General features: G+C 46.4%; 5 protein-coding genes across 5 annotated transcripts; 2 read left to right on the top strand and 3 right to left on the bottom strand.

The window, feature by feature from the left end:
- Positions 1-773: 773 nt before the first annotated feature.
- On the top strand, positions 774-2,182 carry V1508DRAFT_413364 (uncharacterized protein). The gene has a single exon (XM_066939775.1). It carries the CDS (start codon positions 1,194-1,196, stop codon positions 1,851-1,853), a length of 660 nt encoding a protein of 219 aa, XP_066797170.1. The 5' UTR covers positions 774-1,193; the 3' UTR covers positions 1,854-2,182.
- Positions 2,183-3,587: 1,405 nt separating this feature from the next.
- Positions 3,588-7,767, bottom strand: V1508DRAFT_460599 (DNA polymerase family A-domain-containing protein). Its single transcript, XM_066942774.1, has 2 exons — positions 7,253-7,767; positions 3,588-7,190 (listed from the first exon to the last, which is right to left on the bottom strand). The coding sequence occupies exons 1-2, from the start codon at positions 7,350-7,352 to the stop codon at positions 3,832-3,834; spliced, it is 3,459 nt and encodes a 1,152-aa protein (XP_066797171.1). The 5' UTR covers positions 7,353-7,767; the 3' UTR covers positions 3,588-3,831.
- On the top strand, positions 7,590-8,485 carry V1508DRAFT_413370 (complex proteins associated with Set1p component shg1-domain-containing protein). Its single transcript, XM_066939776.1, has 2 exons — positions 7,590-7,913; positions 7,973-8,485. The coding sequence occupies exons 1-2, from the start codon at positions 7,773-7,775 to the stop codon at positions 8,276-8,278; spliced, it is 447 nt and encodes a 148-aa protein (XP_066797172.1). The 5' UTR covers positions 7,590-7,772; the 3' UTR covers positions 8,279-8,485.
- A 1,535-nt stretch (positions 8,486-10,020) lies between these two features.
- V1508DRAFT_40831 (ribosome maturation protein) lies at positions 10,021-10,818 on the bottom strand. The gene is made up of 2 exons (XM_066938993.1): positions 10,477-10,818; positions 10,021-10,426 (listed from the first exon to the last, which is right to left on the bottom strand). The coding sequence occupies exons 1-2, from the start codon at positions 10,489-10,491 to the stop codon at positions 10,100-10,102; spliced, it is 342 nt and encodes a 113-aa protein (XP_066797173.1). The 5' UTR covers positions 10,492-10,818; the 3' UTR covers positions 10,021-10,099.
- V1508DRAFT_40617 (SNF2 family N-terminal domain-containing protein) lies at positions 10,790-15,666 on the bottom strand. Its single transcript, XM_066938749.1, has 4 exons — positions 15,381-15,666; positions 14,375-15,309; positions 13,656-14,320; positions 10,790-13,604 (listed from the first exon to the last, which is right to left on the bottom strand). Exons 1-4 carry the CDS (start codon positions 15,454-15,456, stop codon positions 11,147-11,149), a joined length of 4,134 nt encoding a protein of 1,377 aa, XP_066797174.1. The 5' UTR covers positions 15,457-15,666; the 3' UTR covers positions 10,790-11,146.
- Positions 15,667-15,687: the final 21 nt, after the last annotated feature.

Consider the following 15,687-nt stretch of genomic DNA (forward strand, 5'->3'; position numbering starts at 1 on the left):
TGGTTACAAATCTACAGAATTCCTGAATAAAGAAGACAATTAGGTCGAGTAGGCAGGCATAGCCTGACGCTCATGGCGAATTTTGCTCTACTATCTTGGTCTCGTGACAAGTCGTGTGCACGGAATAAGTCCTTACGGAATAGTGTGAATTGGCAAGTAATTGTCGCATTTCACAATAGAAATAGGACGGAGACACAAAAGACGGCAACCAAATAATTCATAAAGTAGCAAAATGATATTGTTTCGTGGATTGCGTGGCAATTATTGTCCGGAACCAGGCGGAACCGGTCGAAGGCCCGAGTCAGAAATAATGACGTTTCGGCCCGGCTCGAGCGGCAACCTCCTGATTATGACGCGGCTGCAGCCTGCAAAAGTAAACCCTGAGCTGCCGGCAGCCGGACAAAAAGCTTCCGGCCAAGTAAATCTGATGTCATGCTTACCCGGTTCCCATAAGTTGTTACCCGGATGAAGTGCTGCATTAGTCGAGCGACGACAACGCAGGACCATGACGATGAAACGCCACCACCAGCGTTGTTTTGTTCCGCCGAGACACTTAGTCTCAGGGTTTCTTTCTGACCGGCTGCTCAACATCACCCCTAGGGTGCCATGGCCTCCTTGAAAGGCACCTTTAAAGGCACACCCAAGTGATAGCTGTAACTGTTAAAAAGGTATTGTCTATGGCACGCCAATGGCTCCATCGTATCCAGCAGCAATGGACATCATACACATAATACATACGGCATTTGGTAATCGAGTCACGTCAGAGACGGCGCGCAATTGAGTTTGCGTGGGCGTCTGGGGATCCGCGTTGAGTGCTCGGCTAGTAGTGGCAGATAACTTAGTTGGCCTGCACCGGTGTGTCTCGAGTGGTCAGTGGTCACCAATTAGCCGATCGCCCGCTGCAAGAAAAGGGTTCCACACACACCGACGGGGCTGCGATCTTGGCAGATCACGCCGCCGCACGACTTTGATCACGCTGTCCATTCCTCCATTTAAAATTCGTTCATGCACGCGCTCCCCCGCGTTCCTCGCCTGATTCCGCGTGCGACGCGATCGCCCATCCCATTTATTGTTATTATCATTATTATATATATACTCCATACTCCCCTCTCTTTTTTTTCTGTTCTGTTCATCTTGTTTGAATCTTACATACTTTGCTCCGATTCACCAAATTGTTGTAACAAATTCTGAAAATGTCGTCGTCTCGATCTCCACCTCAATCCTCGCCATCATCACCTTCCTCAAAGAAGTCCATGCCCATCCCGATCCCGATCCCGACTGGCTCTAAGTCCGCTCTTGCCCAAGGTGCAATCATATCCCCCACCCAGATCCACAGACGTGCGTCGCTCCCATGCTGGCCCCCGCCAAATTCGCCACCAGTCGTCCCTTCTGTCAGCGCCGATCATCGGCGCGCAACAACCAGCAATGCCGTCATGCAGTTCTCACCAAGCCTGTACGGTTGCTCTCCGGACCAACGCACCCCGGCTGGCTTCCAACGGTTTCAGTACCCGTTTGCCGCGAACTTTAGTCTGGCCAGCAGCGCCGGCAGCGCGAAACATGCCCATGCACATGGATTCCCGCCGTCGCCACCGTCCTCGGCCGGCTCCACGTCTCCGACCCAGTCACCCACGTCATCTGTAGCCCCGGACTACGTCGTCTGCGACCATCACCATCACAGGCGCCAATCTATCGCCGTTCGATTCCGGCCTCAAGACAACGACTCTGCTGTGGATGACGCGCGCCCAGCGCCGAACCAAGAGAACCGACGCCGAGATCGGCGATTGTCAGGGGGCTTTGCGCGACCGCCGTCACCGACCGGTGAACGAATCTTAAAGGGTGAAGTGTCGTTTTGAAAAAAAAATTATCCGTTGTATATACCCTGCTTTATAGTCGTACATATCATTTCTTGCTTAGCATATGCAAAATTGGAATTGGGGTCGGGATTATCGGTGCATGAAAAAGAACATCTTGATTTGAACATATTTGGCCGCTCGCGTTATTGCTTTGGGATGCTTTTGCTATGGAATGGAATTTGGAGTTGAGTTGATTTGAGTCAAGTTTTGTCCTTGTTGTTTTTTAAAATGCGATGGGATGGGCATCATGGGAGTTTGTTTTTATCGTCTATATTTGTGGATATTTCAAATTCTTTCGCTTTAAAGTGGGCTGCAATATACTACTGTCCTTCCTTCATTTCTCGTATAAAATCTCGAGTAAGCCTTTTGCTGAGGCGACATACATTTGCCAACTACATAATCTCTGTCATCTGACTCAAGCGTCTGGCGTTCCTGCAGTTGTCCGAGGACCGGATCGGCAATATTATATGTCGGCTGATTTCCTTGACGAGCGGAGATCGCCGGTGGGCGTGTGGCCACCGCGCATTCCGCGTACTGTTGCTCCGTTTGAACGATTTGACTTGGTCACACGGTACTAATTACTTACAACGGAGCAAACGAAGTACTAAAGACGAATAACAGCCTTAATTTAGATCTCCGGGTTGCTCAGCCTAGACGTTGAAAAATCAATGGTCCCAATAACGGGGAATTGTGTGGGTTATTACATCGTACTGGAAAAGTCCGTTCAAAAGGGGTTACACATCAATAAACCGCTCGTGGAATTCTGCAGGGTGCAACCAAAATGACGACCCTCCACTAACCAGAGTGCTTGTGATACGTCACGCAGCCCTTCAATGTTGGAATAGTTCGCAAGCGCTTTCTTACTTTGTATATATCGTAGTCCATAGTAATAAACAACTTGAAGCACATCGCCTACATTTCACGTCGTTCGGAACACTTCCATAACAGAAGTCCAATCCTCCTCCTAAAAGGCACCACGTTATTCCGAAGTACTTGCCATTAAAATTAGTTGGAAATCGTACTGTTCAATCTCCGTAGTCGTGATAGTGCCTTTCATTATATGTGCCACCTCTTCGCACTCACTGTTAGCCGCAACCATCATCTTCGGCAAGAAGAGTGCTCGAGTATGTCTTGTCCACGTCTGGGCTGCCACCTAGGACGTATTATAGTCCGTAGATGTGACACATATCTCAACATTCGTTTGCCGCTCATGAGTTGGGGATCCGAATTAAACCAGATACGGCCAGCGAGGAGGTCAGCATTTAATTCCCATAGCTCGCGGCCTTAGCAATCAGCCACAAAGCTCTCCCCTCCTTCGATAATGTCTTGGTCCATTGAGTGATCGATTGGTCGTTGAACATCTGACACCAAATGTTCCCAAACCGGCTAGTACAAGGTCTAGTCTCAAATCTGAATGAAATCTTAACAGGCCCCTTGTGGTTTTTGCGCCAAATCCTTCGCTTGCTAATATTACTACCATTTTGAAACTGACTTGCATGCCTGCAAGAATCGTCTCTAAACGAGTCATCCTCACCTTTATGTTGAAATACTAAAAACCTATAGAAACAGTGGAATAACAAGAGAGAAAATAGGAACATATTATTAAAAAAAACAATAAAGGATCAGAAGAATAAACAAGAATGAAGTTGACAAACGAGTAAATATAGGAAGAAATAAAATACTACGAGTTGGAAGAATTTAATGAGAAAGCTATTGTCCATTGAACAGAAAGCAGTAGGCACAATATTAAGCCCTAGCCCAATTGTTCCCCAATTGGATCCATAATGCTCAAAACCAGTCTGTTCGCGCAGCTGTGCCCGACATCTAACTTTATTATATGATACAACGTAAATAAATACGAACTATGCACACACATTTACTCCTTTCCTTGACATGCAACGGTGAACCGAACAAAGTCCGGCCTTTCCAACAAACAAACCAACCTGTATGACCTGAATAACTGACTATATCAACATCGCTATCTATATGTCGGCTTTCCATCCTTACTTATCTGTGCACTCAAATAACTCAGATCACTACTTGGAATCGGCGCATTGTCTTTCAATTGCTTGACCAACAACTGCTGATGCTGCTCCATTTGGTCGAATACCGGTGTGCGCGGCGTATACACCCACTGCGACAAGTCGACAACTTTCTTCGTCTTCAGTTTCGCGGAAGTCGTGTTGAGCAATGCGCCAATATCGAGTGACTCGCCGGGGACAATTGTGGTTGGATGAGATGGGGTTACGCACGGCACGTCGACCTCCTTGCGAATGACGTGGTCAATGTCGACAGCGGAAAAGAATGCGCACGATTGTGGAATGTCGTGGATGCCGAGCTGCTCACAGAACATCGCGCGGGTCCAGAGATTGCTGATTTGTAGCGCCATGGCGACTTTATACTGGTCCTTCTCCTTGACTAAATACCGAATTTCGTCGTGCACAGTAATGCAAAGTCGAGCGTCCAGTTTGAAACGCTCGATTAAGTAATCCATCGAGACGATAAGGAGGTGTAGGTAGTCTACCCCGCTAGACTGAATGGCCCAGTTAATTCGCGACGTCATAAACATCGAGCTCTCGAGATTAGTCTGCATGAGCGCCTCTGTAATCGCACATCCAAGCACTGGCGTGCGCGGGATCTCCTGATTGGCAATTTCTTCCAGCTTGTTGAACATCAGCGATTCTGTACCCCCAAACCAAAAAGGACCTCGTCGGAATGTCTTTGGCGCTCGTTTAGCTCTCGCACCCTTTGTAGACTCGTACAGTTTCGTCGCAATTTTGTTAGCGTCAGCATCTGACATCGTCGGATTAAACTGCCGTAGAAGCTGTACCGCAAACTTCAAGCCGGCACCATAAATTCGACCGTAATTGAACACTTTTGCGTCATTTCTTGATATATTCAAAATAGTCGCTGTATTTGAATGCAGATCCGTACCGAGCGATTTCGTGCCTTCCAGCGTCATCCACCCGATTGCTGTCCCACCATGAATTCCAAACTGCGAATCCCCAACCAAGCTCGCAATCCAAAGTTCTTCAGAATCAACATCGGCGCCAACAAACTTGTACCCTTCCGGCGCGCGTATCATCGCCTTCAATTCCGAACCCACACGGTTCTTCTTCGCATTACTCGCCGTCAACCACGTAGCTTCGACTGCTCGTCGTGTTATCGTGCCCATAGGAACAATGGTTGGCAGGATCATGCCAAGGCCGTTTTTTTCCGCCGACGAAGGATTTATGCCCAGATTGGTGTCTTCTCTCCAGACCGTTACCTGCGACGAGATTCGCTCCCGCGCACTGATCCAATATGAGCACGCTGCATTCATTTCTAAAGCTTCGCGCGCATAGGGATACTCAGATGACAAGACCCCAGACTCGAAATGCTGTAAATATCCTTTCGCTAGAGGAGATGCGCATCGTGCGGACGGACCGTCTCTGTGTGGAACCTTAAAATGCATGCCATCATGGTCTTCTTGAAGATACAACTTATCTTCCGCAGCTACATCGCACCTACAGAAATTCTTACTAAGATACCGCTCGCCTTCGTCCTTGTGCACTCGGAACGTCCAGCCATGCGTGTCTGTCCACACAAGTGGATGGCCATCCCACGACAGTCGGAACATTAGAGGCGCGATTCTTGTCCGGACAGATACATTCATTTCCGAGTCAGCCGATGCGAACAGCATTTTGTACCACTCTGGATATCCCGGCAATTTCTGGTTCTTCGCGAGCCGTGGTACGTCGCCCTTTCTTTTCGGCTTCACCGTCCGAATTTCTTTGATTGTCCAATCTAGTTGTTTGAGCCAGGGGTCTTGATTGTATTTTTTCTCTGGATCGTCCTTCTGAGCAACAGCCTGCTCCACAAGGCTTTTCAGACGCGTCTCAACTTCGGCGAGAAGCTCTTGGTATTTACTTTCCGCATTTGCGACGTAGTCCTTCCACGTGTCGTCGATTGGTAGAAACACCGACGCCAAATGTCGTAATGCTGCAAAAGATACCGGATGTGGGCAAACCTCAAGAAAGGACGGTAGAACTTTCTGATATACAAAATACGTAGTCCGCACATCACGTGCACAGTAGTTGATCAGATCTTGTATCATATCGCGGATACCCTGCCGATCGAGGGCGCCAAAGTAATCCCTTTCGCCTTTGTCGATATCAATATTACAGTGAAACTTGGCAACGTCTGCAAGCCCGTTGATGGCGCTCCTTCGCACCCATGGCTCGTCTGTCTCTTCTTCTTTGAGTTGACTAAGGTTATCCTGCATCTCTTTATCTGTCGACGTGTCGATAAACTTGTCAATTATTGCCAGCTTTTTCTGGTACTTGATCCACGTTGGTCGTTGTTGACTGCACATGCCGTTCGTGGCAACGTGGAGAGACATGGTATCTAGAAACATTGCTTTCGACGCGCGAAAGCTGTACTCCTCCTTAACGCGCACTCTATCGTAACCCACGTTATGGCCGACAATGACCTTCGGTGACGACTGCGTGCCAAGAGGGATGAGTTGCCTATCGTTCACCGATTCCTCGAGCAGCCATGGCGATATCCAGCAATACCACGCGTCCCTTGACATTGCAGTAGCCATAACCGCAAATGGTGACTCCTTATACATCACTTCTGTGTCAAACACCAAACAGTGCGCATCCGGGTGTGAAACTTTCACCGGCTTTTTGCCTGGTTCATACTTTGTCCACCCTGACTTAATAACCCACATTGCTGGCATCGGCGGAATCTCCTCTATTCTAGAAAATTCTTTCGACATATTCAGGTAGGGCTCAGCGACGTGCATTCCAAGTCTGTAAAAGTGTTCGTCCAAGCTTTGCCCTTGCAGTGGGGGCAGATCCATCGTCATCGGCGGTTGTGTATCAGTTTGCTTTCCGAGTAATTCGTGCATTTCCAGATGCTGCCTCGACAATTTAATCAAGTCCGGATACGGCGCAGTCGGACCATTTGGAAACAACTGCCGATGCAATGAGTGTGCCAGCTGTTGAATGCCGACCTCGTTGAATCGCTGCTCGCCGGTTGGATCAGCTCTTGGGATTTTCTTCTCTTTCACTTCCGGTTTCGATAGTGTTTTTATATCAATTTCAACATTGGCCTTTGGTTTCCGGTTTCGTTTCCGTTTTGGAGGGCTGATAGACTTTTTGTTCGGTTCTTCGGCCTCCATCCGCTCGGCCAGCTTGTCAATCATGAAATCGTCCAGTAGCGGATGTATGCGCTTCTGCCATGGCCATTCCGGCAGAAACTTATCCTGCACAATATCTGGCGACTCGCGAAAATCATCATGGGCGCTCGCCTTGTGGGTAGAGATATATCGACTATAGTCATGCCCAGCACCTAAACCTCGTCGACATCGTTAATCTGGTTCTCCCTCCCATGTCAAATATAATCAAACATACGCTGGCTACCAGAGCTTGATCTGTCGGTCGCTACGCTCAGACATGAACATTGCTTCGACAGATACCGTGATAGGCGGCGACTTGTACTGGATTTTATCATGAGCGAATTCAAGCGCCGTGAGTATCCCACCAGTATTGATTCGTTGTACTACAATGTGTAGTACTAGTATATCTACCTCATATATTTGCGGTGAAAGCTGAATGACAGAGGTGTCGTGATCGAACGGTCGTGGAAAGTAAGCCGACCGATGAAGTAACTTAAGAGCACGGAGTCGAAGTGTACGACAGATCCGGGGACGATGAGATAAACGTCGATGGATCATATTTCTTACAAGAGATAGGTTTAGGGTATCCAGGTTCAGCGGCACCCTGCCCTTAGGCTCTGTAATACACTGCTAAATTAGTCGCGAGCCGTTTTATCGGTTGTAATTTGTTACACCGGCTTTGTCTCCTTTCCTCTCTGCCTTCAGTGTAGCCGACGTATTCGAGACACACATCAATACAGTGGACGTGGTAGGCAATGGCAGAGCAACTATCAAATCACCAAGCAAAGCCTCAGCAGACCAACCAAGCGACAACAGAGGATATATTGACGATCTTCAAGCGCCGAGGTTTATTTGATTCGCTTCGCAAATCGCTATTCGCTGACTTCAAAGAAAGTGTGGGTCGTTGTTTGGTTCGAGGACGCGGAACATATGTGACTAACGACCTTTTGATTAGTCTACACATGAGTCTCTTATAGCAGCTATCGAATCTCTGGTAGAGTCTGATTCGTCTGCAACTTTGGCAACAAGGAATCGAGGCAAGGCGGCGGCATTATTAGAAGGTTCAGTTAACAGATCTGAGGCCTTTGGAAACGTAAATAAATATATTGATGAGCATGTTTCTACAAGAAATGAAGAATTAAACAGGAAAATTGAGGAGATGGTCCGACAGATCAATAATGAATTAAGGGCGGCGACGGACACCAGTACAGAGGCTCAAAAGCAGGTGACCAAGCCGGAAACGAAAGGAAACAGGCAGTAGTAGGTGGAACGCATGTTAGCTATTAAGTTAGAGTGATGGGATCAGGGACTACCATTGGGTATCATATTTGGTTGGCGTTGTGGGAAACAATATGTTTTGTTAATTAATTTTCCAATGATTTGCCGACGGGCTGGACGTAACGAAATATCTGTAGCAACATCACTTACTGCATTCATGTTGCTATGCAATTGTAAATCCTACACAAACATTCCAAAAGTTTTTATATTCGAGCTGGATGAGTCGTGACTAGTCCGACGTCTTGTCCGACATTAACAAAGGCTTGTGACAAAAAAAATGTATTGGTTGGGACGAATCGTGGTGTACGTCCGCTGTTGCTCGTCTGACCTAATTTCCGCTCTCTAATGATCTGACTGCAGCAACAGGCAGCAGTTTCATCCATATAACAAGCAGCTGTGCCTCTGTGTCTTATTAGGAAAAATTTGGTCCCGTCAGCTGCGCCCATTTCTCCTCACTCAACTGCCCAGATCAGCGGCACTGCAGATGCCACGGAAAGTCCAATATTTTTGTGTTCGTGAAGGTATTCCTTGAGTAGCAATTGAAAACTGATACGTCCCTGAGTATTGAGTATAACAATTGGACTGTAGGGTTTAATCCAGGTATCTACGATCGGATCGAGGATGCTAGATGTCAAGTCGAAGAATATGACAAGCCTGCAGTGAAAGTTTTCGACGATATAGACGAGGCACGCGAGTGGATGTGGGGCTGTTCATCTTCATCCGGTGATGACCTGGCCGACTTCCAAGACAACGAGCTCCCTAATGGCAAACGTTACGCAGTTGCACACGGTCGTCAGCGAGGTATCTTCTATACATGGGACGAATGCAAAGCGCAGGTTGACAAGTTTCCGGGAGCGGTATACAAGTCGTTCAAAACATTTGAGGATGCATGGGTATGGTATTCCACAGAGGTTGAGAAGTTCGAGCAAGTTGACGTAAGTAAATGGTGGGCCGTGGCTGTCGGATTGAAACCAGGGTTATATCACAATTACGAGACCTTTGTGGAACAGGTCGCGGGGTATCATGGCGCTGTCTACAAGGCATTCGACAATTTTCTAGACGCGAATCAATGGTATTCTCATGAGACCAAAACGAATGCTGTTTCGGGACCACATCGAGAAACAGCGCAAACTCAACAGCATAGACAGTTTACAGAGGAGTATGGACTCGATCTCTCACCCCAAATAATTTATACAGACGGATGCGCTCTTAATAATGGTAAATCCGGAGCCTTAGCAGGGGTGGGCGTCTACTATGGACCCGACGATTCCCGAAATATCTCAACTTATTTGCCAGGCGAACGACAGACTAATCAACGTGCGGAGCTAACTGCTATCCTTCTTGCTGTCAAAAAGGGCCCAAGGTTCCGGCATATAGAGATTCGAACAGATTCTACATATTCGATTAAATGCGTGGAAGAATGGAGCATCAAATGGAGGCAGAACGGATGGCGAAATGCAAAAGGACAACAAGTAGAAAACGCAGACTTGATCAAACAGATTCTTGATGAAATCGATGTTCGCCGAGGACGAGGAGCCCGAGTCAAATTTATGTATGTGGTTGGCCATAGTGGAATTATCGGCAATGAGAATGCCGACAGATTAGCGAATCTTGGCGCTCTACAGGAGCGGGGAAATGGAGCCTGATATTGATTTTCGCAGCGAATGCAATTATATAATAGTTACTGCGACGAGAAGCTATATCATTGCGAAAGCATTACTTTGATACATGTGCGCATGATACTGACTATGAGATCCACTATTCTACACAAACTCAAATATTCTGGAATCTTAAATTCGTTCTCTTAATGTGGAAACCTCGCTCCCATTGAATCATTAGTCGAATCATATTCCGTCTTGTAACTGTACTTCTGCTCTTGAAAGTCGCCATCTTTTAGTATCTTTTGGATAGCTTGGTCTGAATTTTTTGTACCAAATTCATTCTCTAGCATCGCTCGTGATGCCTCATCAATTATGCCCTGCGTGCCAGCCCGTGTAACGAACACCTTGAAGGAATCCACGATATCGACCAGTGGGATTGATGGGTCTTTCTTGTACCGACGGTAGTCCTCAGGTGATTGGATCACCACCATAAATTCTTCATTCTCACCACGATAGAAGACTTTGGGAACCTAAGAGCAATTAATGACAATCAAGACAGGATACATGTTAATCAACATACTTCGTTGTTACTCATGTTGGCTTGTACAAACTACTAGATTATTTGAACAAAGAAGATCAGTGAAAAGCAACCTTCTAAGATGAGAGAGGAGCGTGAAGTGAGAATCAGGAAGGAAAGCAACTAGCTTTATAGATAACATGATCTTAGACCAGCATGTCACCACACCATGAACGATACATGGGTAATCGCAATTAATGAGCTCATCCACGTCATATGGTCAGTTTACGTGAGTTTCGGCGTGCAGATCTGCAAACACGCCCGTCAAAGTTCGACGGTGGAACACCTCCGAGAACCGCGTGCATTCCTTAGCCAGTTCAATCAATACTTTATAGTAAAGTTCGATCAGATCCGTTTTGGTAGCCCCATTCAGACGAGCTGTGGTTGGAGTAATGGAATAACCTGACGACCGAATAAACATCTGCCTATGTGCTCACACGCCTATAGCAGGTCTGGTAGTAAATGGTCAGGTTATAGTGTGATGACGTCAGACTTTCATCATGCATGAGCTCCAACCAACCGATCATACAACTGTACCACCTAATGCACAAGCCAGAATGCTATATACAAAACGACTATTAAGACCCATACTTATTTACATACTTCAAGTTTCTAACACAAACTATCCTCCGTAAACTCCGTAACTCCCTAAATCACACGTCATTATCATAGACTAGTCCCAATAATAGCCCATTTCAATAAACCTTATCATATAATCATCCACGGTACCAATTCCTTCATCTTCATCTTCCTCATCATCTTCGTTTTTGTTTTCGTCTCGTACACGATCTGATCGATTTTCGCGAATTTCAATCGACTTATCTTCATCGTCGGCATCAGCGAGCATGCGGGAAGGTGTAGCAGTACTCGATCCTCCAGTTGAGCCCTTGGGTGCTGGCGTTGAATCCGCAATATCGTCATCAACGCTCGTGCCCCCATCCTGCTCATAGAAATCATCGGCATCAACGCGCGTCTCCTTCATCGCGACTCGAGCTGCAATGGCATCGTCCTCATCTTCAGCCTGTGCGAGTGCCTTCTCAAGACCACCCTTAAGACCGCGAACCTGCACATCAAGTGAAGTTGTCGACTTTTCGTCACTTTCAGTGCCTAGCATATCACTCAGTGACAACTTTGTGAAATAATCTGTCGTGAAATCGCCCTCTTGGATAACAATATCATCTAGCATTCGCTTCTGATTAGCCTTGCGTAAAATATTAGATTCGATGGTGTACTCTGAAACGAATCTGTAGATATGGACGTCTCGAGTCTGACCAATTCGATGGCACCGGTCCTGACACTGCTTATCCATTGACGGATTCCAGTCTGAGTCATAAAATATAACAGTATCGGCACCCGTCAAGTTAATACCAAGGCCGCCAGATCGCGTAGATAATATGAAAACAGTAATTTTCGGATCACTGTTAAACCTCTCTGTCATGATTTGTCGTTGCTCGATTTTCGTGGCACCATCTAATCGCAGGTACCGGCATCCATGAATATTAAGAAACTGCTCTAGAATATCCAACACGCGAGTCATTTGCGTGAAAATCAAAGCCCGATGGCCGCCAGCATTAAGATCTCGAAGTAAAACTGCAAGTCGCTGTAATTTACCACAATCGTATTGCAGGAGGCGCTTATCTGGAAATGCGATTGACAGTTTGACTTGAGCCTGATGCATCGGATTCTCATAATATTGACGAATGGCAGAAAACACAGAGGTCGAGACGCTGGGAAATACGAGCCGACGTAGATCTAACGCAACGACATTAGGTGTAACAAAAGCGTAATGCTCTATAGAGTCTTTCATCAGTTCTGCTCTGTCACATAGAGACAATACCAGCTTGTCACATGGATATCTCCGCAGCCATGGTTCACGTTTCTCTCGCGGAACATTGATACGACAGGCTTCTATGACATTTCTGCCGTACAGTGGTGACCTGGTGCACCGATAATGGTTCGTGTATAGCTGTTGACGCAGATTTTCGGCATTTGCGATTTTCCTGTGGTAAATGGTAGCCTTGCGGTAACCATTGATAGAGGTGTAGTCAGTACTGAATTCTGCATCAATAGAGGACATCAAAGTGTTCCAATCCCGCTGAATATCGTGACTCGCGCACAGAAGTCGAGAACTACTGGCCTCAGTTGTAGACATTTGCTCGTATTTCGCGGGCACCAAATTCAAAAACTCAAGATTAACGTCATTTTCCGACGTCTCTGCCAAAAGTCGTTTACGGATCAACAGTTCCTTGATTTCGTAACTAGCGATGGCGGATCTTTCCATTGCGAACGACGTGACGATCGGCCGAACCTCGAACAGGTCTGGATGATTGCATACTTTTCGCAACTGCATCAAGCAATTGATAATGCTCAAAAAATTTCCAGAAGCCAGCGTTTCCTTCGTCTGGGCACGTGACATGAAGTCATCGTATAAGTAACGTTGTCGCTTAGATAGCTTGCAGTAAACGATATGCTCATATTTCGCAGGCATTTGCTTCTCAACATCTGCTTTGAGTCGGCGTAATAGGTATGGCCGTAAGACTTTATGCAACTTTGATATTGTATTCCGAACCTCGTCATCTTCTTTAGAATAATTGCCTTCAATGAGCTTATCAACAGGATGTGAAAACCAATCCTGAAAATCGGAGAGACTCGCAAACCCATTGGCCATAACTGACGACGCGTCCTTCGAGGAAGGCATCAAGAAGTACAGTAATGACCACAGCTCAATCAGATTGTTTTGCAACGGCGTACCGGTCAATAATAATCGCCGTTTCGCCTTAAAATTGAGAAGCGCTTGCCATCGTTGGGATCGGAAGTTCTTAATGTTATGGGCCTCATCCAGGATCATATACTGCCACTGCTTTCGCCGAAAGGCATTCTGATCATGGATAACCAGTTGATAGGAAGTGATGCAGACGTCCCATGAGTCGTCGTTGTTCCATCCTCGACGTTTCTCCTTGCGTTGCGCAGGATTACCATAGTATGTGAGAATCCTAAATCCTGGAGCGAATCTTTTGAATTCCATTTCCCAATTCAGCATGACACTAGTAGGAACAACAATCAAATGAGGACCCCATATTTCCTTTTCACATGCAAGATAAGAAAGCAATGAAATAGTTTGGATGGTTTTTCTACAATGTGTTAGCACAGATGTTTGTAGCAGATTTCGAGTTATTGCTTACCCTAAGCCCATTTCATCGGCTAAAATGCCATTGGTACCACTGTTGTACAATCCCGCCAACCAATCCAAACCCGTATGTTGGTACTCCCGTAATTTACCACGTAAAAGGAACGGGATAGTTGTTCTAGCAGCGCCGGAAGGAGTACAGGGAGTCACTCTGCTCTCACTGGTAACTGAAAAGGAAACTGAGGTTGCTCTATTGTCGCTGTCACTCGCCTCTACCATCTTGGGCCCATTTCCTATATTCAGATCGGGAGTTTCACCACTAATACCCGCATGGTTAGTGTGCTGTTGTAATTCATCAGCACTGTACAGATCGGCAAGTCCTAAACTCGGACGGATTTCCTGAATTCCCTCAGGCTCGCGAAGTTCCTTAGTATCCTTGGTATACTCATGTTCTCCGTCCGACTGCGATTGAGTGTAGCCCATAAACTCATTTTCAGAGTCTTCATCGCTAGTTGAGTCTAACTCGGAATCCATTATAATGTCAGACTCGCTCTCATCAAATATAGACTTGTCATCATTATCAAATTCGACCTTTGCACGTAATTGACCTCTGCGAGCTTCGAGAAGTTGTGTCGAGTGATCTAAGATGGAGTTTAGCTGAAGTTTTCCTACCAACCGCTGTTGCTCTTGTTGTCTTTGTGTGATCTTTTGACGAACAACCTGGAACCACTATTAGCTCGCTTACGTACAACGAGTAGCTTAAAGCAGACATACCTTCTCAGCCAAACGCCATTTTCGCTTAACTTCCATCGCAGTCCGTTTTGCCAACTGCCTCAAACGCTTTTCTGCTAGCCTCCGCTCCTTCTCATCAGCACCGGACAGCCGCTTGAAATGTAATTGCACCATAGAAGCTATCTTTTTCCCTCGCGATAGATGGCTCTTTCGCGCGTCCGTGGCCAGCTTCGATAAATAAATGGCATGAGAGAGCAATTGATCCCGATGCGAACGCGCCCTAGGTGGCTCGAACGGCCGCTTCAATGAATTTGCTGTCATTCCCTGAGAAGAACTATCATTGTCAATATTTAATCTGCCTTGCGCTATTGCCTCGTCAATTGAGTGTCTAAGTTTGGCTTCCTCCGCGGCTCGACGACTAAAGATCTCTTCTGTAACATCGTCATTTTCTAGTATGCGAAACGAATCGAGATACAAGTCTAGCGAATTGAATGCTGGCGGCGCGGGGATATGTGCTGGTTGTGCCACTATTGGTTTAGGGACACTGTATTTGATTTTTATTCGCCGTATAGGCTCCAGTTGATCCTCTTGTTTAATCTCCCCATTTAATTCTGCATTATCACCTTCAGCATAATCGTACTGATCACTTTCACTGTTAGTGACAGATTTACCACGCAGTGAACGCAATCGCTTTGGTGAAGGCTCTACCGAATATTCCTCCCTACTATTCGCCGACGCTGAAGTTTGCAAACTATACTTCTTGGGAGGCCGTCCGACTGGTCGTCGTGGCTTTTCAGATTCTGGCGACGCTTTCGTGGCATTAGCATATTTGAATGGTGAACTTGACAATATCTTCTGAAACTTGGGAATTGCCGTTGCTGGCGCTCTTGCTGGGGTAGGTCTCAAGACTCGTCCGGACACTGTAACATGGTCGCCACTGCACTTCGAATTCACATCGTTTACCCCCTTTCCTTTTTCTACAAAAAAATTATTAGTACAAATCATTAGCTACCGTAGTTATATTGAAAACAAGCCAAAGATAACATACCTGCTTTATTAGCTTCATTAGATGGCGAAGTTCCGGCTCCGGACATAGCGCTTCTAGTGACTCTAGAATGCGCCATTCGCGATTAAGAAGTCTAAGTTGTCACAATATTTATGTTCAGCACATGAGCAGATGCGTCTCTTTGAGACAAATCTACACGCGAATTTACACAATTGTGGCGATATTTTTGGATGCACAAAAGCAGAAAACAAAGGGTAGACCGCGAGGTTTTGTGCTCAGCAGTCTGGGTTGCTAAGTGTCTGGCAAATAGTTACAAGCGCTAAACCCGATTAGAGTTTATCAGGGCTAG

This window comes from Lipomyces doorenjongii (genome assembly GCF_038497915.1).
Source record: "Lipomyces doorenjongii strain NRRL Y-27504 unplaced genomic scaffold V1508scaffold_12, whole genome shotgun sequence".
Classification (NCBI taxonomy): Eukaryota; Fungi; Ascomycota; class Lipomycetes; order Lipomycetales; family Lipomycetaceae; genus Lipomyces; species Lipomyces doorenjongii.